This window comes from Thunnus albacares, chromosome 5 (genome assembly GCF_914725855.1).
Source record: "Thunnus albacares chromosome 5, fThuAlb1.1, whole genome shotgun sequence".
In the NCBI taxonomy this organism is placed as follows: domain Eukaryota; kingdom Metazoa; phylum Chordata; class Actinopteri; order Scombriformes; family Scombridae; genus Thunnus; species Thunnus albacares.
Genome location: NC_058110.1, coordinates 17,092,249 through 17,114,376, shown reverse-complemented (window position 1 = coordinate 17,114,376; position 22,128 = coordinate 17,092,249). Strand labels below are relative to the sequence as shown.

Sequence of the window (22,128 nt, the reverse complement as noted above, 5' to 3'; positions counted from 1 at the left end):
ACACGGTGCGTCACGAGAGGAAAGCACGCGATGTTTGGAGAGACATCAGGGGCATCTGTTGCAAACGTTAACTGTTTATGTCTCAGTGATCTTTTTTTGCCAGGCACACTACAGCTAACGTAGGCAACATTAAACTATTATCTGTGTCTCGAGCCGACGTGGGATTAGATTGCTAAAACTGTGAAGATGTAAGTTTTGAGTTTATTACGTAGTCGTTGACAGTGTCGGTGGAGTGGTGTATTGCGGTTCAGCCAGCTAACATTAGCTTAGCACACGAGTTAGCCGCAGCGGTGCGTTCATATTTACATGCATGACAAGACTAAAAGGCACAGCACATCGTTAAATCCACCGGCAGACAACTTTCCTTAAGTCTTATATAATTTGGCACCAGCATGTCCTTTAAACTGATAAACTCTTTGCTAGTCTTGTTTACGCGCCTTGCATCAGCTCAGATATCGTTAGCTAGCAGGCTAATGTCAACCCAATAAGGCAAGGGTAATGTTAGCACTGAAAAAGCATGGTGTCATGATTAGCTTAGATTTCACTTTAGCTAACGTAGGCTAACGCCAACTTACACACTTGTCAGCGATACTTGTAGCACAAGCTGCTTTTATCCCATTTGAGTATTTTTTTTACCCTCACTGTGTTTTACATTCAAATGACTATACAGCTTCCTAGCATTACCTGACTCAGTCTCACAATGTGATCATATAATTGTTTCCTAGTGAAATGTGTTCAATCTGCAGTGTAACGTTAGCAGGTGATTAAAGGGTTTATTCTCACGCTTAGCTAAGACAACAGTTATTGCTTTGGGGTGAAGAGGTGATGAATATTTCAGAGGTTTTCATCCTAATCTGGAATGAATGAGTGAAGCTTTCCTCAACATGATTCAAACGTGACCTCGTGTGCTGTATCCTCGTTGGCCACTAGTGGCTGTGAAAATGATAGGCCCAACTAATGCCAACAAGTAGGACAGTGTTAGTTCTTGAATAACTACCAGAATGAAGCATGGATGATGTTGGATTATCCTAATGTCACATATTCCCTCTTCTCTCTTTGTCATTAGGCAGCCTGCAGCAGCTAAGTGGTATGACAGACGGGACTCCGTTTTTATAGAGTTCTGCGTGGAGGACAGTAAAGATGTGCACGTAAATTTTGACAAGTCCAAATTTGATTTCAGGTAAGTTGTATTCATTGCACATTAAATAGTAATTTTACAATTTTGCCTGATGATGCTTTTTGGAAACAGGGTCCAGATCCTGTGATATAGTGTATGAACAGAATGTTGAAAACACAAAACTTTTTGGTTTACATTTAAAGTTTATGGTTGCAGATGGAATAATATGACCTCTTTTCACCTTACAGCTGTATCAGTGGAGCAGATAATATCAAAAACCAGAATACAGTGGAACTTTTTGGGGAAATTGACCCTAAAGTAAGTTTGTCACTTGCGGACATAGTTTCAGTTCCACCATCTGTTAAATTAATTTGAAGCCTTCATCAAACCCTCTTTGTTTCATGCAGGAATCCAAACACAGACGCACAGACAGGTCTGTGTTGTGTTGTTTACGAAAAGCAGAGGCTGGGAAATCATGGCCAAGACTCACCAAAGACAAGACAAAGGTAACTCATTCATTTAAAAATAATGTGTCAATCTGCAGAACATTGCAGTTCTGGTACTGGCTTGTTGTACTTGCAAACCAGACATTTCTCTTTTATTTCCATGGATCTGAACATACATCTTGGTCAGCTGTTTTCTTATTTATTTAAACCACATGTTAATAAAACTCACATCTGACAGTATGATTTAAAAACATGAAACTTCTTAGTTCTAGGAATGGTGATGATTAGTACGCCACCTAACTAAACAGCTAAGTAAATATGAACATTGTAAAAACAGCTGGAATAAACTGATTGCATGTTAAATATTGCCTTACTTAACAGCTTGAATCTATCTTCCCTTAGTGCAACTGGCTGAGTGTGGATTTCAATAACTGGAAAGACTGGGAAGATGACTCAGATGAGGACTTGTCAAGTTTTGACAAATTCTCAGAGGTAAGAATATTAAGAATGCACAGTTCCTGAAGCGAGGGTATGTCCAGATGAAGTGCCGTCATGTTGATTGTTGTCTCTTGTTAATGCGTCCAGATGATGAACAGCATGGGAGGGGATGATCTACCTGATTTAGATGGTGCAGAAGATGAGGTATGTTTTTTTTTTAATACACAGAGTACTTTTTTTATGTGGTTCATATCTTTATTACAGAGATGGTTTTTTTCTGTTTGGAGTAATTATAATCAAGTGAAATTTATCAGGTAAAGCATATATGAAGGATTTTAAATGTTTTTTGTTTTGTTTTGCAGCATGATTCTGCAGACAGCGATGATGAAAGTAAGTACTTTTCTAAAAGAGCTGTCATGTAATTTGTGACCGGTAGTCACTAGTTCTGACGAGGTGATGTTACAGAAGACAGGCATAATGCTAGGCGGTGCGAAGTGCATACAAATATGGTCTATTTTAGGGTCTGTTAAGTAAGCTATAAAGATGATATTGTCCTATGTATATTATTGATTATTATATTATGTTAGAAAGGGCTTGATTGTTGTTACAGTCCTTGAAGGAGAATTGATTTTATTCTATCATAACTGGCTATGATAAAACATTAAGTAAGAGATAGTTAACTGTTGTCTTAACACAAATGGGTATTTTCAGTACTAGCTAGTCGTAGCTGCACTCTGTCCAGCCTGTGGTACCTAACATTGTAGCAGTATCAGTTATAATTTTTTTCATTTCTGATTATCAAATAGCTTTGAATGTTTTATTATGAACAATTTGGTTAATTGTTCTTTTTTTCCCTTCTCTCTCTCTTCCAGAAATGCCCGACCTTGAGTAGATGAATATGGATGCCACCTCAGTAGTAAACAAAGCGAGTTATAAGTCTGTTGAAGAGAGAGATCGGACATGAGTTGGCAGCCACGTTGGAGAGGAAACCTCATCTCTCGAAACAGTTTCCAAAGCGAAACCCCTCAAGGGAGTGACTGTTGGATACAGACATGCACAGAGATCCATAGCGACATACAGTGCTGTGCTTTGCTGTTCTGTTCTGCATGGACAATTCTGTTCAAAATGAAATGTTATTGTTCATTGACTTAAATGACTGTGGGATGTGCTGATGTCTTACACCTTCTCTTTTTTTTTTGCAATGTCAGGTTATGTATAGAACATTGTGATTTCTAACGAAGAAAAACAACTAAAAATGCCTATTTTCCAAAAATGATTTTTTTTAATGACAGGTTTTTCCCTTTTAATGTTTGTATTGTAAATTGCACTTATTTTGTTGTGTTAATTTAAAAAGTTCCGCTTGAAATGGGTTTTCCAATGTATGCCAACATCTGCAAATATTTAACAATAATTTCATTCTTTTTAAAACATATTTCAGCATTTAAAATAAACAGATATGCTTGTGCAACTTACAGCTTGTGTTGAGATTATGGTAGTAGAGTGATACAGTCTTTGCACATAGTCAAACCTTTGCTCTATGCCAGTGTACAAAACATTGCACATTGTAGCAGGTACAAAAAATACTTAATTTTCTTCCATATGCATCCTGAGGTGAGGGCAGAAATCCAATGTACCCAGCCAAGAGTTTCCCAAATAGTAAAAACACAGCACAGGTTATACATGTTTGTTCATCAGAAACACTAGAACTATGCTTTGGAGGCTTGTGTGTTTCACTCAACATGTGTTGAGCACTTTTGTGTTTGTCCTATGCTGTGGGAGTTTGGGTATACATTTCTAATAAACTTGTTTCAGGCTGTTGAATATGAGAATTTAGTATTGAAGCATCACTTTTTCAAGCTCCAAAGGAGTTTGACTCATCAACAACGATTAACTATAAAATAAACTGAGAATGAGATGATTATTCTCTATTAGTGTGGGAATGTGGTCTCAGTGGCAATATTTAAAAGATAGTTTAACATTTTTCAAGTCTGTCATAAAACAACACCGACATGCTCATGTGTACTGTACACTGAGACGATTATCGGTTGTCCATTCGTAATAATTCTAAATTGAGAGTTGTGGGACAAAACTAACAAAAATGTTTTCTAAAGTTTAGCTGAAGCTAATATGGGACTTCTGCCATGTTGAGTTACACAACTTAATGTTTTTAGAGTAATAGTCCCAATGTGTTTCCCCACACAGTGTTTCCCTGCTGAGCTGCGGTGGAGTGACAGTTTCATTTTTATATGAAGCTCTTCCACAACACTTCAAATTGTGCTATATAAATACATTTTGACTGATTTGGAAAAAGGAAAATACCCACTTGATTTGACTTACTTTGCTGAAGCATCATATCTTTGGTTGAATTTTAGAACGATTGTGGAACTTGGAATCACTTAGGAAGGGATCTCTTATGGACAGGACGAACAATCTTTCAATTTACTGACGGGTGAATGTGAATACCAACTTCCATGAAAATGTGAAATGTCACTTTGTAACCACTGTGTAGTGCTGATGCTTCACAGCACTGCTCTCTCACTTCTCTCTAACATTACACAGCGTATTCCAGGGGTTTCCCATCTCCTCTGTTCTTTTATACTGAGTGCAAAAAGGAAAATGGAAGTCTGAAATTCCATTACGCTGTAAATTTCCAGTGTAAATTACTTGTGATGTTGCTGGATATTATTTTTGTCAAACATGCAATATATGTATCCCACAAATAGAAGTATTTAGCAAAGATGACGTCTCCTGATTCTTTGATGCTCATCTAATCTGGTATTAAATTATAATTATCAGTCAGTAAAGGCTATAGATTATTAATGGATATAAAAACTTAAATACCGCTATTATGCACACGTTATGAATCGCATGTGATACTGAAAATGGATCATTTGAAGCAAGTGGAACTTCCTGAGTAATTTTTAGCAGCAGCTATGAAGCCTAACAGTAAGTGCTGTACATTTAAGTCGTTACTCTCCTGTGTTCTGCAATAAATGTTTTTACCCGTGTGTGGTGCGTGCAGGCCGTGCAGAGCTTCTACTCCGGTGTGAGATGTTTAGGAGCTGCATGGTGTTATGTATGTGTCAGCAGTCTGCAGACAGGCAACAGGAAAATACAATGCAAGCACCTTTTAAACACCCTCCCGTGTAAAACTAAACTGTGGGCTTAAACCCACAAAAGGTGGCTTACCACTGATGGAGAGAGTCATTAGAAGGACATAATACTCATCACAATAGAGATGCGCAAACTAGCTAAACTAATAAACAGCAACAGCATCAACACTGTCTTTTGTGAGAAAAAGTTTGATTTTCTCCAGCAGCAACGGCCATTGTTCACCATATGAGAGTGGAAGATTGTGTTCACCATGTTTTTTTCTAAACTTCAGGCTGCTGTGAAATTAATGTGGGAAATTATTTTGAATATTTGTAAAACAACAACAACAACAACCTTCAAAATGACCAACATTCTTTGTCCCCTGGTTATTTTTATATATTCTGCTAATATCGTTCCCACACAACTCTCTGGAGTATCTAAAGCACAGATGCAATGAACCAAAAGGCCACTGTGGACCATGGAAAAGTGAATCCACAGATTCAACAGTGACCATTAGACAAACATCATAGAAACCAACAGAAACTGTTATTGCCAGCGTTTTGTTTCCATGCATGAAAGGAGAAAAGCAGTGAGATCAGCATAATCCTTTCAGGGGCCTGCGGCCGTCCCTCTGCCTGCCCTGGTCAGCATGATGCTCCAGTGCAGAAGCTCAATGCCAGGCCTGCTCTCCCCTCTTCCTCTCTGACCGTGGATTTTCCACCGCTTTATCCGACCTGAGCCTCCAACCCTGTCCAGCACACACAATGTAAAACTCTGCCTAATCAGTTCTGCTGCCACAAAACTAATTTGTACCAATCCGGAGCACAAGTGGAGAAATTGAGAAATTGCTCGTGCTTTTGTTATCAAAGCCCCAGCTGAATGTGAACTGTTGATTGTACATTACACAGGAGACAATGGAAAGTAAATCGTGGGAAATGAGAGGAAGGTGGACATTATGATGATATTAACGTTGTGCTTGTAAATATACCAAAATTATTGGAAACCAAGCAAAAATTTCACTGCTCTTCACTCTGCCCACCATTTGCCTGCTGCTTTTTTTTTTATTTTTTCACATTTGAAGGTCAATGCAATTTCCCAACAGTCAGTGATGTTCTACCACTTTACTGGTATTAGTGCTTCAATTAGGCAGTTGGTGGTACTTAGATGGTAGATCTCCACCTCCTCCAGTAATACGAGAGGTCTAGCTGAACCCATGAAAAGATGAAAAAAGAAGAGTGTGCTACACCAAACACATTTTTGTTTACTTCTCTGCTTGCCCTGACCTCATAAGTTAAACCACAAGCAATAGTTTCAAAAGCAGTCTTTAAACTGAATAAATGAAGTATAAACTGACTAAATCAAGTATATTTACATTTGCAACCCTTTGGTCTAGTTTCAGAGAGATTTCTATAATAAGCAGACGCAGGGGTCAGGGCAGGAGGAGGGTTAAATGATTTTGTTTTGAGTTGTAGTATTGTGTACTAGCCCCTCCCCTGGGCTCAGCGAAGCAGCTTTGGCCCCTGGGGTGTTATAAAAAGGCCTCCGAGCTCCCCCTGCTCTGGTAAAGAGGCTGAATGTCTGCAGGACATGCTTAACGTTTGTCTATCCATGTTCTTCTACTAACAACCAGCAGGGTTGGCACATAGATGCACAGAGACTGGCGTATTGCTCCACTCAGGAGCTCTCTATGACAGAAATCAGAAGGCAGAGCAGCAGGTTATTCACAGTTACATGTTGAGCAGTTTAGGTGTTGTTGCATTTAGCTTTAGAGAGGCAGTTTCTGTTTGAGGGCAGGTTTTTGTCCTTTGCTCTGTTGTTTTTTTGTTTACCAAACAACAGGGTCTCAAACATAGTTATTACTGTGGAGAAGCAGCATCTCCTTTTAGTTGATTAGTTAGTTTTCTGTTGACTTTTCATCCCTCCATTGCTTAGAGGTTGCTTTTTGACCTTTTTGCCACCATGTGGGAGTTCCGGTCCATGTCCTTCTGGCGGGCGGTGTTCGCCGAGTTCTACGGCACCATGTTCTTTGTATTCTTTGGGTTGGGGGCAGCCCTCCGCTGGACCACTGCGCCCCATACTGTTCTGCATGTTGCCTTTTGCTTTGGGCTGGCGGCTGCCACCCTCATCCAGTCCATTGGCCATATCAGTGGAGGACACATCAACCCGGCTGTTACCTTTGCCTACCTGATTGGCTCCCAGATGTCCCTGTTCCGTGCTTTCTTCTACATCGTGGCCCAGTGTCTTGGAGCACTGGCTGGTGCTGCCGTGCTCTACGGGGTCACACCCGGCAACATGAGGGGAAACCTGGCACTCAACACAGTAAGATTACCTGCCAGACACTGGAACTAGTAGCAGCTTTAATAGCCCATATCCATGTCCTGTGGAGACTATTTTATATGAATATAATTCATAATATGACTCTGGCATTTATGTCAGCACAAAGTCTGACAAAGCTTATATCTACATTAAAGTACAATAATTTAACCCTTTTTCTTTCAGCTGCAGCCTGGTATCAGCCTGGGTATGGCCACCACCATGGAGGTCTTCCTCACCCTGCAGCTTGTCGTCTGCATCTTTGCAGTGACAGATGAGAGGCGCAATGGACGCCTGGGATCCGCTGCCTTGGCTATTGGTTTCTCCGTGCTCATGGGACATCTTCTTGGGGTAAGAACCAACCAGGAGGATCTAGAAATTTGATATGATCCTTATATCAGTTCAACAGTTTTTACCCAGAGCTCTCCCTGTCTTTGACTTAGATGTACTACACTGGAGCAGGAATGAACCCTGCCAGGTCCTTCGCCCCCGCTGTCCTGGTCAGGAATTTCGTCAACCACTGGGTAAGATGATAAATCTATGTACGAACACTACAAATGCTTCAGATCTATTGTAAACCATAACAATATGAACTCATCAACACATTCTGCTCTCTCAATCTTTTGTTTATGACAGGTGTACTGGGTGGGACCCATGATTGGTGGTGCCATGGGTGCTCTGCTGTATGACTTCATGCTCTTCCCCCGCATGCGCGGCCTCTCCGAGAGGCTCGCCACACTGAAGGGCACCCGGCCCCCAGAGGCTGAGGGCCAGCAGGAGACCAGGGGAGAGCCCATCGAGCTCAAGACACAGGCCCTATAAGCCTGGAGTAGAAGATTGGCTTTCTGACCCCCATCCCTCACCCCTCACGCCTCACTCTGCACCCTCAGTTCCCGGTCCATCCTCAGCCCCACTCAGCGTTTCTGCACACATACCTCTTTCCCGCCTCCACACACGCTAACACAGATCCCGAACACATCCTTGTTCTGCATCCAGAACTAGACCTGCTGAATCACAGTGAAGGGGTACCCACAGCCCTGACCATCTCGCCTAATTTCCCCTCTACCCAGCCTTCCTCCTCCTCCTCCTTCTCCTTCTCCTCCTCCTTTTCCTCCTCCTCCTCCCCCTCCTCCTTCTCCTTCTCCCTCCTCCTCCTCCTCCTCCTCCTCCCCCTTGGACTGCAGGACAAAGATGGAGGGTTAGAAGAAGACTTGCCACTGAAGGAAGCACCCTGTGCCTTGTGGTGTGGGGAGTCAGTCCCTCCTGGCTGACCTGGTGGCTATAACTGCTCAGGACAGGGGCCCCTCTCTATCTTTCTTTTCTTTTTTTTTCTCTCTTTCTGTTTTTCTCCCTATTTTGTAGTCTGCTAGGAGTGAAGCTACAGTAGAGCAGTGGACTTCTGCATGCTTTTCCATTTTGATCCAGTGTGATCTCGCCCTTCGTTTTGTTTTGTTTCATGAACTTTGGGTATATTACATGTACGTATTATACTTTAACAGTATTTATTTGGCTCACATTCTTTTTTTTTTTTAAGTTACGTGTGCATGTGTGTGAGAGAGAGAGAGACAGAGTGAGTGTGCATGCATGTCTGTGTGCATGTGTATGCTTGTGTGCTTGTTTTCATTGATCATTTTTATTTTTAACTTTTCATTGCCGCAAACCTTTGTCTGTATCATGATTTTTTTTTATCATGCAAGCTTATTTTAGGGAAAGATGCTGCCCTCACTGATACTGCAAAAGTTAAAGTTCAATTCACAAATTCAACAGATTTCATGTTAAATCCCCCTTTTTTTATCAGATGAACATAATTTATGCCTTTTCAGTTGAGTCTTAAAGCCAAATTCATTCACTTTAGAGTTTTTGTCTCATCTAGTGAGGCATATTTATATTAAAATAAACACAAAACACTGAACTATCTGTTTTTTTCTGAGCTCAATCTTCAATGAAGTTAGTTACAAACACTTGAAATGGTAACATCGCCTCCAAATTTGTTGCCCATTACTTAATAAATGGGAAATCTGCAAGTTTGTACCACATTTAGATAACTTATACAGTATTTGTGTTGGGTTACATTTTAAATGAATTTCTGACATGATTTTGTCCTCAAAGCTTTGCTTTTAGAGCAGCGCTTATCACAGATTCATGTACAGGTGTGTGATAGTTGGTTTGCTTTTACTTCTGCGTGTCTGCCATGGAAAAACAAAGAGAGCAAACCTGACACGCTGTCAAGAGGAACAAGCGTTTCCTAGATGAATTGTGTTGTTTGACACAACTGAAGAGTCTTTGTTACATCAACTCAAGGTTAAAAATGAAAGAGTGCATGAGGTGTGGTGGCTTCTTGCTGGTGTTTGCAAACACCTGGTGCCTTCTCTTTTCTACGCTGAGCTGGGTGGCTCTTTAGGAGTGAAATAGTTTCATTGGATAAGCCCCTCTCTGATATTTGGGAGAAGAGAGAAGGTCACCGTGAGGCGACTGAAATCTTTAGTGTGTTTGTACAGGGTGGTAAACGTACACCTTTATTTTTCATACAGTCTACATAAGAGAGAATGAACTTTGAAGTTGAAGCTCTACATTGGCCTGGTGTCCCCTCTCTCTTCCATCCCTCCTTCATTCACCCTACCTCCTCCCTTTGTTTACGTGGCAGCCATCTTGTTCTGCTCTAATGAGGGGACATCTAAAGCTGCTGGGATGGAGAGGGGGACGGGGCGCTGAGATAAGTTAGCATTTTGACATTTGCCAGAGCATTTATTGAACCAGACATGTAAGCTGATTCTCTCTTTCTGCTTCCTCTGCATAACCTTTTTCAGTGTGATTTCCCTGGCAGTGGTTGAGTAGAAATTTAAATTTTAGTGATATGTTGAAATTAGAATTTGTGTTCTAAAGGAAAAGCTTTGTGATGTACAGTGTAAAGTTTTCTTTTTTAAAAACATTTCATGATTGTTGAAACTGGATGGATAGGAAATATAATATGCTAGTTATGCAATGTCTCCTCTCTGGCTGATGGATTATGGAAGTGATGCCAATTATGTTATTCACCAATATGCTTTCATTCAATGGACAGCCTTTATGGTACAGGGCATACCTTCCCAATCAAATGCCATTGATTTATTATTTTTATATGTCAAAAAAATCCTAAAATTCTTATGTTTCCAATCTTTTTTTCTTGTCTGTTTTCTTTTAGACTGATTGTAGAAAATTATTGAATTTAAATAGATGGTTCCAAACAGAACAGACCTAAATTTAGACATAACAAAGAGGCAGCTCTGAGACAACAATTACCATACAGGCATATTCTTGTCTGAAAACTAAACCCAGTCACCATTTACATAAACATTTGCCAATCAGATGAGATCATTTCTGTGACACCACAGGGGCGGCAAAAGCTGCAATTCATTTTTTTTTTTCCATTTCATTCACTTGTTGCATATATATTCCAGTGTTTTAAAAGATGCCACAGAGAAAAAGGGAGACAACCAAATACTTGTAAATAAATTCGCAAAAAAACTATTTTTGATATTTTGAGAAAAACTGAGATTTTATTTGTCACCACAGATGAAAGATTATATTGATTGTAGCTTTGGGGTGATTTATCCAAAAGTTGATTCACAAGATACAAAAGGTTTTTAATCTAACATACCAGGTACATCTAACACACCTTTATACTATTACTGTATACACACAACATTGATAATGTGATGGTAGGTAGTGCAAAGCTTTTAAGGTTTGTGGGGAAGATTGCTTTTGATATACATTCAGACCAGTGAATAAAAGCTGCTAAAATCATTTAGAGCTCCCACGAAGCAAAGACACATGCATCCCCAGCAGCATTATATAGTTTTACTGTTAACTGCAGCACTAATTACTTCTTTACTTTAGATTTTCATTTTATGTTGTACTATATCCCTTATATATATATCCCTATTTTAATCTTTAAAAAACACACAAGCCCAACAACAAAGAACAAGAACCTGACACATGAATGTGAATGTGTTAAAAAAAAGAAGACTCCAAACAGCATGACATTCATTTTGCTACATTAATTAAAAATTAATGTAACAATTAAGGTTTGGGAAAATATTTTTGATCATTTATGTTCACCATTTCTATCACAGTTTTATCACTCAAATACTGAAAAAAACAACAAATAGCAATTTTTTTTGCATCAGGGCATCTAGACTCAAATACAGAATCAAAACCATGTAACATTTATGCTCAAAAAATAGGATTGGATGCATACAATATACATTTAACAGAAAACACCCATTGGAGTCTTTAATTGGACAGATACAATATCAGCATTTCCCCCCACCGTCATCATCACTATTAATATCATCTGCTGTATTATATGTGATGTGGTATAGTTTCACAGTCAACAGTTATGGAGAAGCTTCTTGTTCCTGTCTTGTTCCTAATCCTCACTATTCCACAGAGTAGGTTAGGGTTACAAACACTGATTGGCCAATGACTAAATTATGAAGTATTTATCATGCACACTGTGCATTTCTGTGATAATGAGTGTACAACATACTATAACTGAGGCTTAGCCATGCTTTTTAATCACAAGGAAGAGTTATATACAACAGGGAAATACTCTTCAAATATTCTTGCCTCATCGTGACTAAAAAACATGCAACAAGCACAGAGAGCAACATGCAATATGTTCCATAATCTCTAATATAATCTCTGCTAGCTGACTGACCACTGAGTGGCGATGTCATATTATCATTATGCTTTCATGAGCGTCTGCTGTCACACATGTTAAATTCTGTTAAGCTGTTGGATAAGCACTGTAATCTGTACAGCAATTTGCTTTTTTTTCCAAAATGCAGGGAGTGTAGTACAAACAGATGAACAAAGAAATCGACATCAACAAACCTACCACCAGGTGAGAGTGAAGAAAAGGTTTTAAAAAAGGTGCACAGCAAGTTGCAGATGACAGTACTTTTCGTTCTGGTTTTACTTGCAATGATTTCCTGCTTCCACGTAGCACCAGCTCATCGTGTTGAGTCCAAGAGAAATCACATTAGTCTCTGACAACTTTTTACTTACAAGTAGATGAGGCTGTAGATGGATGATGATGTAAGTGTAGGGAGAAAGTTTGCACAAACTGTAGCAATCTTTTCATATGAAGGTAAGACAGGCGAATTTGTCTCCGGTATCTGTTCGATGTCTTCTTTACACTCTAAGAACAGCACTGATGGGAAATCCTCCTATTGCCCCAGATTCTTCAGAAGAGTGTCTAAAACTAGGTCCATATTGTCAGTTGTGCCCCTAGAAAACAGACATACAAATTTTAGGAACCAAATAATCGCCTCTAAACCCTGAGTAACACTATGTGTGGGAACCAAACAACATAGCAATGGATTTCATGCACAGGCATGAAGATATAAACTTACATGTCATGCGGGAAGACAACAGGAGAGTTTGGGTTGAAATCCACAGAAGGAGATGCTGAAGTTTCCATTTGGTCTTGAGTGATGGACTCTTGAGGGCTGAATGGTTGCTGGAACTGATGCCTGAGAGAAACAGTAGGAACAGGAGCGCCATCAACAAGCACTGTAGATTCATTAATGACCAGCAACAGTGCAAGATGCAGGCTTCTTACTAGGGGTGTGCCCGAATACAAATACGTTACTCAGCAAAGCACAAATAATGTTTGTTTTTTTGTTTTTTTTTCACGAGGGGAGTCACATCCACCTGCCACATGACACACATGTCCTAATTTGGACATCACTCCAGGAGTTGGGGGTGTTTGCCAGAGATAAAGCTGAGCTACTGACACAAGTGAAGTGCTCCCTAGGGACTCTCCATAACCTGCTGTTCACCTTCTCCTTTCCACAAAGTTAGGTTGTAAAAAATAGGCAATAAATGAAAAAGTACAAAGCAAGAATCGCCTTTGAAGTTCTTCTCTACACGTTACATGCTGTGCTGTCTCTATGTTATGGGTGTATAAATAGGTAGAGGTCTGTCTGCGATGAGGCAATAAGAAAAGATTTAGCTCAGTAGTCAGTGCAGTTGTCTATAATCTGGGAGACTCTTATTGTAACACTTTAATTTTCTAAAATTAAAAGTATAATAAAAACAAAAACAGGATTTTTAAGCCTCTTTCCACTTTTATTCGAATACAAATACAAATAATTTGTCACATCCTGCCTGGACTTTCTGTTTGTTTTTTGGAGTCTTTGCATTTTTGTTCTTTTGGTTCTCTCTGTTTTCCCTTGTGTGTTCCTCCTGTGTTCATGTGCTCCTCCTCTCATCTGCCCTGCTCCTAGTGTCTTCCCCAGTCTATCAGCTCCCAGTCTGCCCTTGTGTTGTGTCACCTGTTCCTTGTCTGATTAGTTCCTGTTTTATTTTGAAATGTTTTTTCCTTGTGTTTTGTTACCTTTACTTCCTGTGTTTGCCTGCCTCTGTTGATAACCTCATGTGTTCCACCTACGTCTTGTTTCATTCACCTGTGTTCAGTTTGAAATCAGACTCTGTGTATTTAAGTCTTGTTCTCAGTTCAGTTTTTGTCAAGTCGTCTGCGTTTATGGTCCATGTTCCTTGTTCCTGTGTCTCAGTGTCTCCTGTTCCTTTTGAATAATTCAATAAATAATTTCTGCATCTGACCCTGCCTACCTGGCGCCATCTGTGTTTGGGTCCACCTGCTCCACTCTTCATGACATAATTTTGCTGCCTCAACAAATACAAATACAAATACTGGGCTCTCTGCACATCCCTACTTCTTACAGCCACTGGATCAAAGTGGGGCTGCAGCTAGCAATTCTTTTCATTATCAATTAATCACAATATAACCAAAGTTCAAGTCAATAAAGCGAAAATGGAAATAGCACATGTTCATACTACCAACTATTGGAACACCTTTACAAAACGAACACTGACATATCAAATTGATTTGACTAATTTTGACAGCTGAAGCTTCATATTAGCTTCAGATAAACTTTTAAATACATTTTTGCACAGAAGGAGGCTTGTGAAGTTTGGATCTCTATCATATCATATCTCCAGTATGAATAGGAGGAATGATTATGGCAAGAAAAAAACATTTCAATGTTCATTTAGGCACCTGACCATTGTTTTAAGACATACTTGAAAAATTGTGAACCCTTCCTTAAAATGGACTTAACTCGAAGTGCATTGCATCACATGGTTTATTTGCTGTTGTGACTTTTGGTTTGGTGAGAACTGAGAAGTGATAGAAGACGATCTTATATGATAGTATGATGATGTTGCAAAAATATGAGGTAAGTACACATTACAACATGACCAAAGTCCAATACAATTCAGTGAAAATGGTGATAACACACCACCAATGATCAAAACATAGCCTTTACCAAAGAAAGAATGAGATATTTAAATGAAAGAGTCTTAACCTCTTAAACACACCTTTGCAGGTCCATCATTACTAACCCTGTACCTTCTGTTGTGCAGAGAAGCACTGTTCAAACCAGAACACTGTTTTTAATTCAGGTGTAGATTCCAACATTTTCTAGACACAAGTATTTCATACTGAATTACAGAGAAATGTGAATAAAATGCTGCCAAAATAATCCTGACTAGCTGTACGTCATTTGATGTAATAGGTGCATATAAATCAACTTGGATTATGCAAAAAAGTACAATCCAAAACAGGTCAGCAATGGCACACCATCAAAACAAATGCCTGTAGAGCTTCACAGATATTCAAATAAAATATATTCCTGTGGGCATCTGGAGGTCACAATAAATCAGCAGATATTAACACTGTAAATGTTGCTGGTGATTGAGGGCTGGTTGCTAGTTTGTAAAGGACAACACCAGGAAGTGAGTATGTGGTATGAGAATAAAGTGAAAGAGAGAGATGTGTAGAACAGAGACTTACATGGGGTAGGGAACAGCATTGTGAGGGCTTTCAGCATGAGGTGCCATATTGGGAACAGGGAGTGCAGCTGATCCAGGGTCCCTGCAAACACAGACGCACACACGACATGTTACAAATGTTTTCTATTAAGATTAAATTGACTTAATTGACTTGAACATGACTTGATGTGCATCACATTACATGGTTTGTTTACTGTTGTGCTATTAAGCACAAATCTGAGTTGCTGAGACTTAGTAGAGGCTGATGTTATACGATAATGTTGCATGTAAAATATGAGCTACACAATATGATACATGACCAAAGTCAAAGTCAGTTAAGTGAAAATGGAAGGGACACACATGTATCACCAACTATTGTAATGTAACATTTACAAAATGAACACTGAAATATTTAAATAGAGACTGAATCTCTTAAACACACCTTTGCAGGTCCATCATTGCAAACTGTGTTCCTACTGTTGTGCGGAGAAGAACTGTTTGAACCAGAACTTTGTTTTTAATTCAGGTGAAGATTCCAACATTTTTTAGACACCAAGTATTCATACTGAATTACAGAGAAATGTGAATAAAGTAGTGCCAAAATGATCCTGAATAGGTATATGTCATTTGATGTAATGGGTGAAAAAAGTCAACTTGGATTTAAAAACAGTCCAAAAAAGGTCAGCAGTGTATGTTCCAATCGGGTGCTCAAAAAAAAACAAATCAGTTGAAAAGTAGAAAAGCTGGCACACCATCAAAGCAACAACGCCTGTAGAGCTTCACATTTGGCTCTACAGGTGTTGTTTGCTTTGATGGTGTGCCAGCTTTTTCCAATTTTCAACTGATTTGGATTTAAATATTTCAGTCAATACAAGTGGTACATAGCTTTAGTGAGACACTGGAACAACCATACAAAATAGATGGTTCTGTAAAACAACAGAAAAACTTCTTATTTAACTTGTAGGCTTTTATTTCAGTAGACTCTAGAGGTAGGACCTTGGCATTTCTACTTTTCTACATAAAAGGATTTAAGTGCCTCTTATATTTTGTGCCTACATTTATTGCCTCATATTTTTCAAAAATGTTATGAATGATCTCCAGGATGCCCACAGACATCCTGGAGATCGATCCCACAGGCCCACATGCATCCTGGATTTCACAATAAGTCAGCAGATGTTAACACTGTGTAAATGTTGCTGGTGATTGAGGGCTGGTCACTAGCTGGAAAAGGACAGCACCAGGAAGTGAGTATGTGGTATGAGAATAAAGTGAAAGAGAGCATGTGTAGAACAGAGACTTACATGGGGTAGGGAACAGCATTGTGAGGGCTTTCAGCATGAGGTGCCATATTGGGAACAGAGAGTGCAGCTGGTCCAGAGTCCCTGCAAACACAGACGCACACATGACATGTTACAAATGTTTTCTATTAATGTTAAATTGACTTAATTGACTTGAATATGACTTGATGTGTATTGCATTACGTGGTTTATTTATTGTTGTGCTATTAAGCACAAATTTGAGTTGCTGAGACTTAGTAGAGGCTGATGTTATACGATAATGTTGCATGTAAAATATGAGCTACACAATATGATACATGACCAAAGTCAATGTCAGTTAAGTGAAAATGGAAGTGACACACATGTATCACCAACTATTGTAATGTAACATTTACAAAATGAACACTGAAATATTTAAATAGAGACTGAATCTCTTAAACACACCTTTGCAGGTCCATCATTGCAAACTGTGTTCCTACTGTTGTGCGGAGAAGAACTGTTTGAACCAGAACTTTGTTTTTAATTCAGGTGAAGATTCCAACATTTTTTAGACACCAAGTATTCATACTGAATTACAGAGAAATGTGAATAAAATAGTGCCAAAATAATCCTGACTAGCTGTACGTCATTTGATGTAATAGGTGCAAATAAATCAACTTGGATTATGCAAAAAAGTACAATCCAAAACAGGTCAGCAATGGCACACCATCAAAACAAATGCCTGTAGAGCTTCACAGATATTCAAATAAAATATATTCCTGTGGGCATCTGGAGGTCACAATAAATCAGCAGATATTAACACTGTGTAAATGTTGCTGGTGATTGAGGGCTGGTTGCTAGTTTGTAAATGACAACACCAGGAAGTGAGTATGTGGTATGAGAATAAAGTGAAAGAGAGAGATGTGTAGAACAGAGACTTACATGGGGTAGGGAACAGCATTGTGAGGGCTTTCAGCATGAGGTGGTATATTGGAACCAGGGACTGCAGCTGAGCCAGAGTCCCTGCAAACACAGACGCACACACGACATGTTACAAATGCTTTCCATTTAAAACTGACTTAACCTGAAGTGCATCTCATGAAATGGTTTATTTGTGATAAATAGCTCCTTACATTCCCACTTTAGTATGGAGCGATACAGGGATGTAGCCCCCGCTGGGTGGATGTTGAGGCTCTGTGTCAAACAACAGCACAAATATAAGAAGAACTGTTCTCAGTTGAACTTAAGAATAAAAAGCTGACTCTGTGCATGTAAACCATTACCTGTGTAATACTTGTGGAAAGCCTTATGTTTAGGATATTCAGGATACAGAAACGTTATGTGGTTTATGTCTTGGATGCGGTCACCAAGGCTACGGATCTCAAGATCTCTCTTAGTAAAGGGCTGGATGTTCTGGATTTTTTGTCCCCCATCTATAAAAAAAAAAGTTTGTACATGTGCGAGAGAGAGAGAGAGAGAGAGAGAGAGAGAGAAGTAAGAGAGTGGGAATAACTATGTGTTGCTTAATATTAATTTATTTAACCACCCACTGTTCTGCTTGTGGGTCACTAACACAATGTGGAACTTTCACCGACTGCTAATAATATGAAAAGTTATGTGAAATGTAATAAATCCGTGAAAATTGATGTCAAACAATACAAAATAGTGAATTTGTTTTCATTTAGGATTTACATTACATGACAAAATGTGGGTGTGTGTCAAATGGTTAAATAACAATTATCAAAACAAAGTTACAAACTGCTTCACATAAAAATAACATTAATAAAAGATATACTGTGTGATTGTCCTCTTCACCATGTCAGCACCGGATTTACTGGGTGTACCTTTGCAGCATAGTCCAAATGAGAAACAGGAGAATTTTAAGTAAAAAATTAAACTAAACACACTCAGACTCAAATACTTACTCTCAGTAGCGGACACATAAGCAATTGTGATGCCTCCGATCTCAGAGTCACTAAAGCGAAGCAAGAATGTCCCGTTGGGCCTGTCTTTGAGAATCAGGTGTAGATGTTGCTTCCCAATGAAACCGAATATCAGCCTAGTGGAGCAAAACATTGCAGACAATTGTCATTATTAACAAGTTGTAGTAGGTTGCTAATATTCACTATTGAAAGAGCAGAAGAGTCTCCACACCCGTCGCTCCAGTAGGTCTTCAGGTGCTTCTTGGTCAGGTCCATTACTCCCTCAAACCACTGCCAGAAAGTGAACGGTCGACCTGGGAGAACCTCCTGTAAGATTAAGTAAGCAGTGTGAGATCTGTGTTTGTATGTCGGTGTATGTGTGAGGATATGCATATGTGTGTACCTTATTAAACTGAGCCCAGGAAACCATCATGTTGCTGAAGTCGTCAGCAAAGTCGGGCTTATCAAAGATTTTCTGGGCCAAGAAGTGCTGGTTGTATTGATCCAGGTTGTGCTGCGTCTGAACCTCGGAGGTGAATTTACTGTTGAGAGTGCTGCACATCAGTTTCCACGGCACACGCTCCGGCACCACGAATGGCACTCTGTCCTGATGACAAGAACAAAGAGGCTGACATGGCGAGAACACTGATATGCAGTTATAATGGTGTTGGTGGGAGAGAAAAAGAAACTTAAACTGAGAAAAAGAAGAAAAATACAGATACATAATCATCAAAAGGTTTATTGTATAGATTGTTAAAAGTTCACTTGTTTCATCATTCAGTTCATTTCTTCTACTTCCAGTCAACACTTACAGTTTGGACAAATGGACTTGGTTTGATTGACAGAGCAAAAAGAGCAACAAACAACAAACCCGTCTGTGCCCACAGCACCTTAGTGCACATTACTCGAAGCCAATCGCTCATTTCCAAGTCAATATAGTTCACTAGTGGAGCTGCATACAATAATTCGTCTGATGAAATATTTCATCTGGTACTGAATAGGTTTTCTGCAACCTTGGATTTCCAGCAGAGGATAATATTTTATTGGCATTTGGGATGTAAACGTGACTGCCATCTTGCACACAGCCCATTCACATTGTGATTATCCTCCTGTAATATTGCCTTTATGGAAACCTTAGTAGGTCTTCTCCACAGCAGGTATTTTGCTCATCAAGTGTCCCAGTAGGCCATGACAGTGTGACAGTGAGCCAGCATGCACAATACCAGTCAGATATTTTTGGACAGCCAATTACAACTGCATTATCTGACTGCAATATTTGGGATCTCAGGCAAAGAGTAGCTACATTACTAGCTAGGTAGGCTAGCTTTATTGAACTGGAAAAGCCCACAACCCGCTACTCACACTCTGTAGTTGAGGGAAGTGATGTAGTAGCACCTTAAAGGGGACATATCATGCACATTTCCAGGTCTATATTTTTATTCTGGAATATGTTTGCATGATTTACAGATAAAAAAAACTAAAAAAAAACAACTCTTAAAGCCTCCCTCCTGATGAACCCACTCTGTTCTGATTGGTCAGCTTCTGGAGGCTGCCCCTTGGCCAATTTCTGGCGGCTCTGGAGACTACAAAAACAAACTGTAGTATTCAGATTTCACTTCTTTGTCTAATTTTTTTTACACAAAATGTCAACTTCACAAATACATCCATACATGTTCGAGCCAAAAGGCCGAGTCCAAGATGCGTAAGTGTACAACCCAAACAACAAATGGATTAACCTTAGCAACAAAGACTACAGAACAGACAGCCATTTGTGGGCATGCAGAAACAATCTGATGTCATCACAAGGAGGAAGTAAAAATAACATTGTAGGCGAAGAGTTCAGAGCAGCCTGGGCTTTTGACTTGACTTTCATGAGCATTTTTACATACATTCACCTCATGTTTTGGAACTTTGACTGTGTTTAACTTAGACATCTGACATCATAATAGTATATAAATGACAGAAAATCACAAAAATCATATGTCTCCTTTAAATTAGAGAGGCTCATGTATGTGCTTCATGGCTCTCCTAAAAAAAATCAAGAAAATATGACATATTTTTCAGAAGTATGCCATCCCTGTGCTCTTTACTTTGAAATAGATCTTTATCGTTATCTTTAAACACATCACAGTGTAATGCTTACAGTATGTTAATCTCTGAAGCAACTATGCCCACTTTGTTTTTTTGATAGGCTTTCAGTCGATATTGGTATGTTTAGGGGAATATCTAAATGTATTCATCTCAGTTCACTAGAAAGCATATTCCCCACAACAGTTGAAGGTGCTTTGTGACCACAGCCCACACAGAGTGGATAGATTCCACTTAATAGCTGTGTTTACTGTGGTTTTTCACGGAAAATGAAACAGGAAAAGCAAAGTGAAAGAATAATTTGACACTTACTGGTTCTGAAAAAGCACAATCCCATATGATGGTGGCCAGAGCATTGTTGTCTTGACTGCCGTGGACAATGACGACTACCGGCAGTGAGATCATCTGCAATGACATAATTCAAATTTTGACATTACATCTGTTCTCACCAATTTGAAGGCCTAATGAAAATAATAAAAATAAAATTTTAAAATCTCCCTCCACTCAAAAATGTGTTTTGCTTATTGTTCCTTCACTGTTTGAGCTTCACTGTCAATAATGATGTATGTGTAGAGTTTGATACTAGAAAGCTGTTTTCACGTTCATCTGCTGAAATGAAAAGTTTCTCTGTGCTCACTGAAAATCAGATTTTAAGAGGCGGGCCTACAAGCATGATTTGTGACATCACAACTAGTTTGGAAACTAATAGTGGTCTAGTATGCAACTTAAACAAATATGATGTTGAAATTTGAAGTCTGTAGTTCATAAACACTGAGAACAAACTTTTCACTGACGTACGACACATCATGCAGTCCAGCAGTTAAACTTTTGAAATAAAAGATATTCGCATATTCATAGATTATGGATTTTTAATAAGATAGAAGAAGAGTATTCTTAAAATGTGTCTGGAGGGGATCTTTATTGTTTTACAGTTAAAAATCAAATCTATATGACCACATAGTTTTCAGCCCTACTGTAAAGCCACTTTCACACATGCACTGCAACCCTGAAATCTTCCAGAACACAAATATCCAAATCAGCCCGACCGGACATTAAATGGACTTTTACCCTGCCAGCTCCCTAGTACACAGTGCGTGTAATGTCCGATTGAGTCCAGCAGCTCATTCTCTGGTGAATTCACAGCAAGCAAGTGGACATGTTGACAGAGTGATTACTTTTTGCATCATGTCCTGCCTCCTGCACGCTCTACCATGCACTGACCCTCACCTAAACAATGGGGAGTATTTCCACTAGGTGAGAATGAGTCACACGAACAATTTCCTGCCATGTGCTAAAATGTCAAGACCTGATTGTGTGGACATTATAATACAGCAGAAGTACATGCTCACAAATAATGTGATACAGAAAACAAAACATCCTAATCCAATGACAGGTTAATGCTAAAATCATTAGATTTCATTAGCCGACAGGATGTAATGAACTCTACATGTAGACAGAACAATGGAAAGGCCAAACCTGTATCCTGTAGGGAGTGTCACAGCCTGTGATGCTAATCTCCGTTGAGAACAGGAGGGCAAATTTCTCCTCTGTCACAGACTCTGATCCCTTCCTGTCTGCTCTCTTGATTTTCTTGATGGACTGTGAAAAAGAAAGTA

General features: G+C 39.3%; 3 protein-coding genes across 4 annotated transcripts in view; 2 read left to right on the top strand and 1 right to left on the bottom strand.

Annotated features, from left to right (window-relative positions):
* Position 1: 1 nt before the first annotated feature.
* Positions 2 to 3,473, top strand: ptges3a (prostaglandin E synthase 3a (cytosolic)). Its single transcript, XM_044352662.1, has 8 exons — positions 2 to 188; positions 1,067 to 1,180; positions 1,366 to 1,435; positions 1,525 to 1,623; positions 1,966 to 2,055; positions 2,149 to 2,205; positions 2,364 to 2,391; positions 2,874 to 3,473. Coding segments are annotated over exons 1-8 (480 nt in total). The 5' UTR covers positions 2 to 186; the 3' UTR covers positions 2,894 to 3,473.
* Positions 3,474 to 6,452: 2,979 nt separating this feature from the next.
* Positions 6,453 to 10,921, top strand: mipa (major intrinsic protein of lens fiber a). The gene is made up of 4 exons (XM_044352661.1): positions 6,453 to 7,413; positions 7,594 to 7,758; positions 7,851 to 7,931; positions 8,044 to 10,921. Exons 1-4 carry the CDS (start codon positions 7,054 to 7,056, stop codon positions 8,227 to 8,229), a joined length of 792 nt encoding a protein of 263 aa, XP_044208596.1. The 5' UTR covers positions 6,453 to 7,053; the 3' UTR covers positions 8,230 to 10,921.
* The window catches only part of stat6 (signal transducer and activator of transcription 6, interleukin-4 induced), a 33,873-nt gene continuing 22,659 nt past the window's right edge, over positions 10,915 to 22,128 (bottom strand). Inside the window, exons 11-22 of one of the 2 annotated variants that reach the window (XM_044352654.1) lie at positions 21,989 to 22,111; positions 20,825 to 20,917; positions 18,828 to 19,031; positions 18,657 to 18,751; positions 18,428 to 18,561; positions 17,786 to 17,935; positions 17,636 to 17,696; positions 17,445 to 17,525; positions 16,548 to 16,628; positions 15,269 to 15,349; positions 12,804 to 12,923; positions 10,915 to 12,678 (exon numbers count right to left, since the gene is read on the bottom strand). In XM_044352654.1, coding sequence (XP_044208589.1) covers positions 12,618 to 12,678; positions 12,804 to 12,923; positions 15,269 to 15,349; positions 16,548 to 16,628; positions 17,445 to 17,525; positions 17,636 to 17,696; positions 17,786 to 17,935; positions 18,428 to 18,561; positions 18,657 to 18,751; positions 18,828 to 19,031; positions 20,825 to 20,917; positions 21,989 to 22,111 — 1,284 coding nt within the window. In that variant the 3' untranslated portion in view covers positions 10,915 to 12,617. The remainder of the gene's footprint in view (positions 12,679 to 12,803; positions 12,924 to 15,268; positions 15,350 to 16,547; positions 16,629 to 17,444; positions 17,526 to 17,635; positions 17,697 to 17,785; positions 17,936 to 18,427; positions 18,562 to 18,656; positions 18,752 to 18,827; positions 19,032 to 20,824; positions 20,918 to 21,988; positions 22,112 to 22,128) is intronic. The other variant, XM_044352655.1, reaches the window with a different exon arrangement.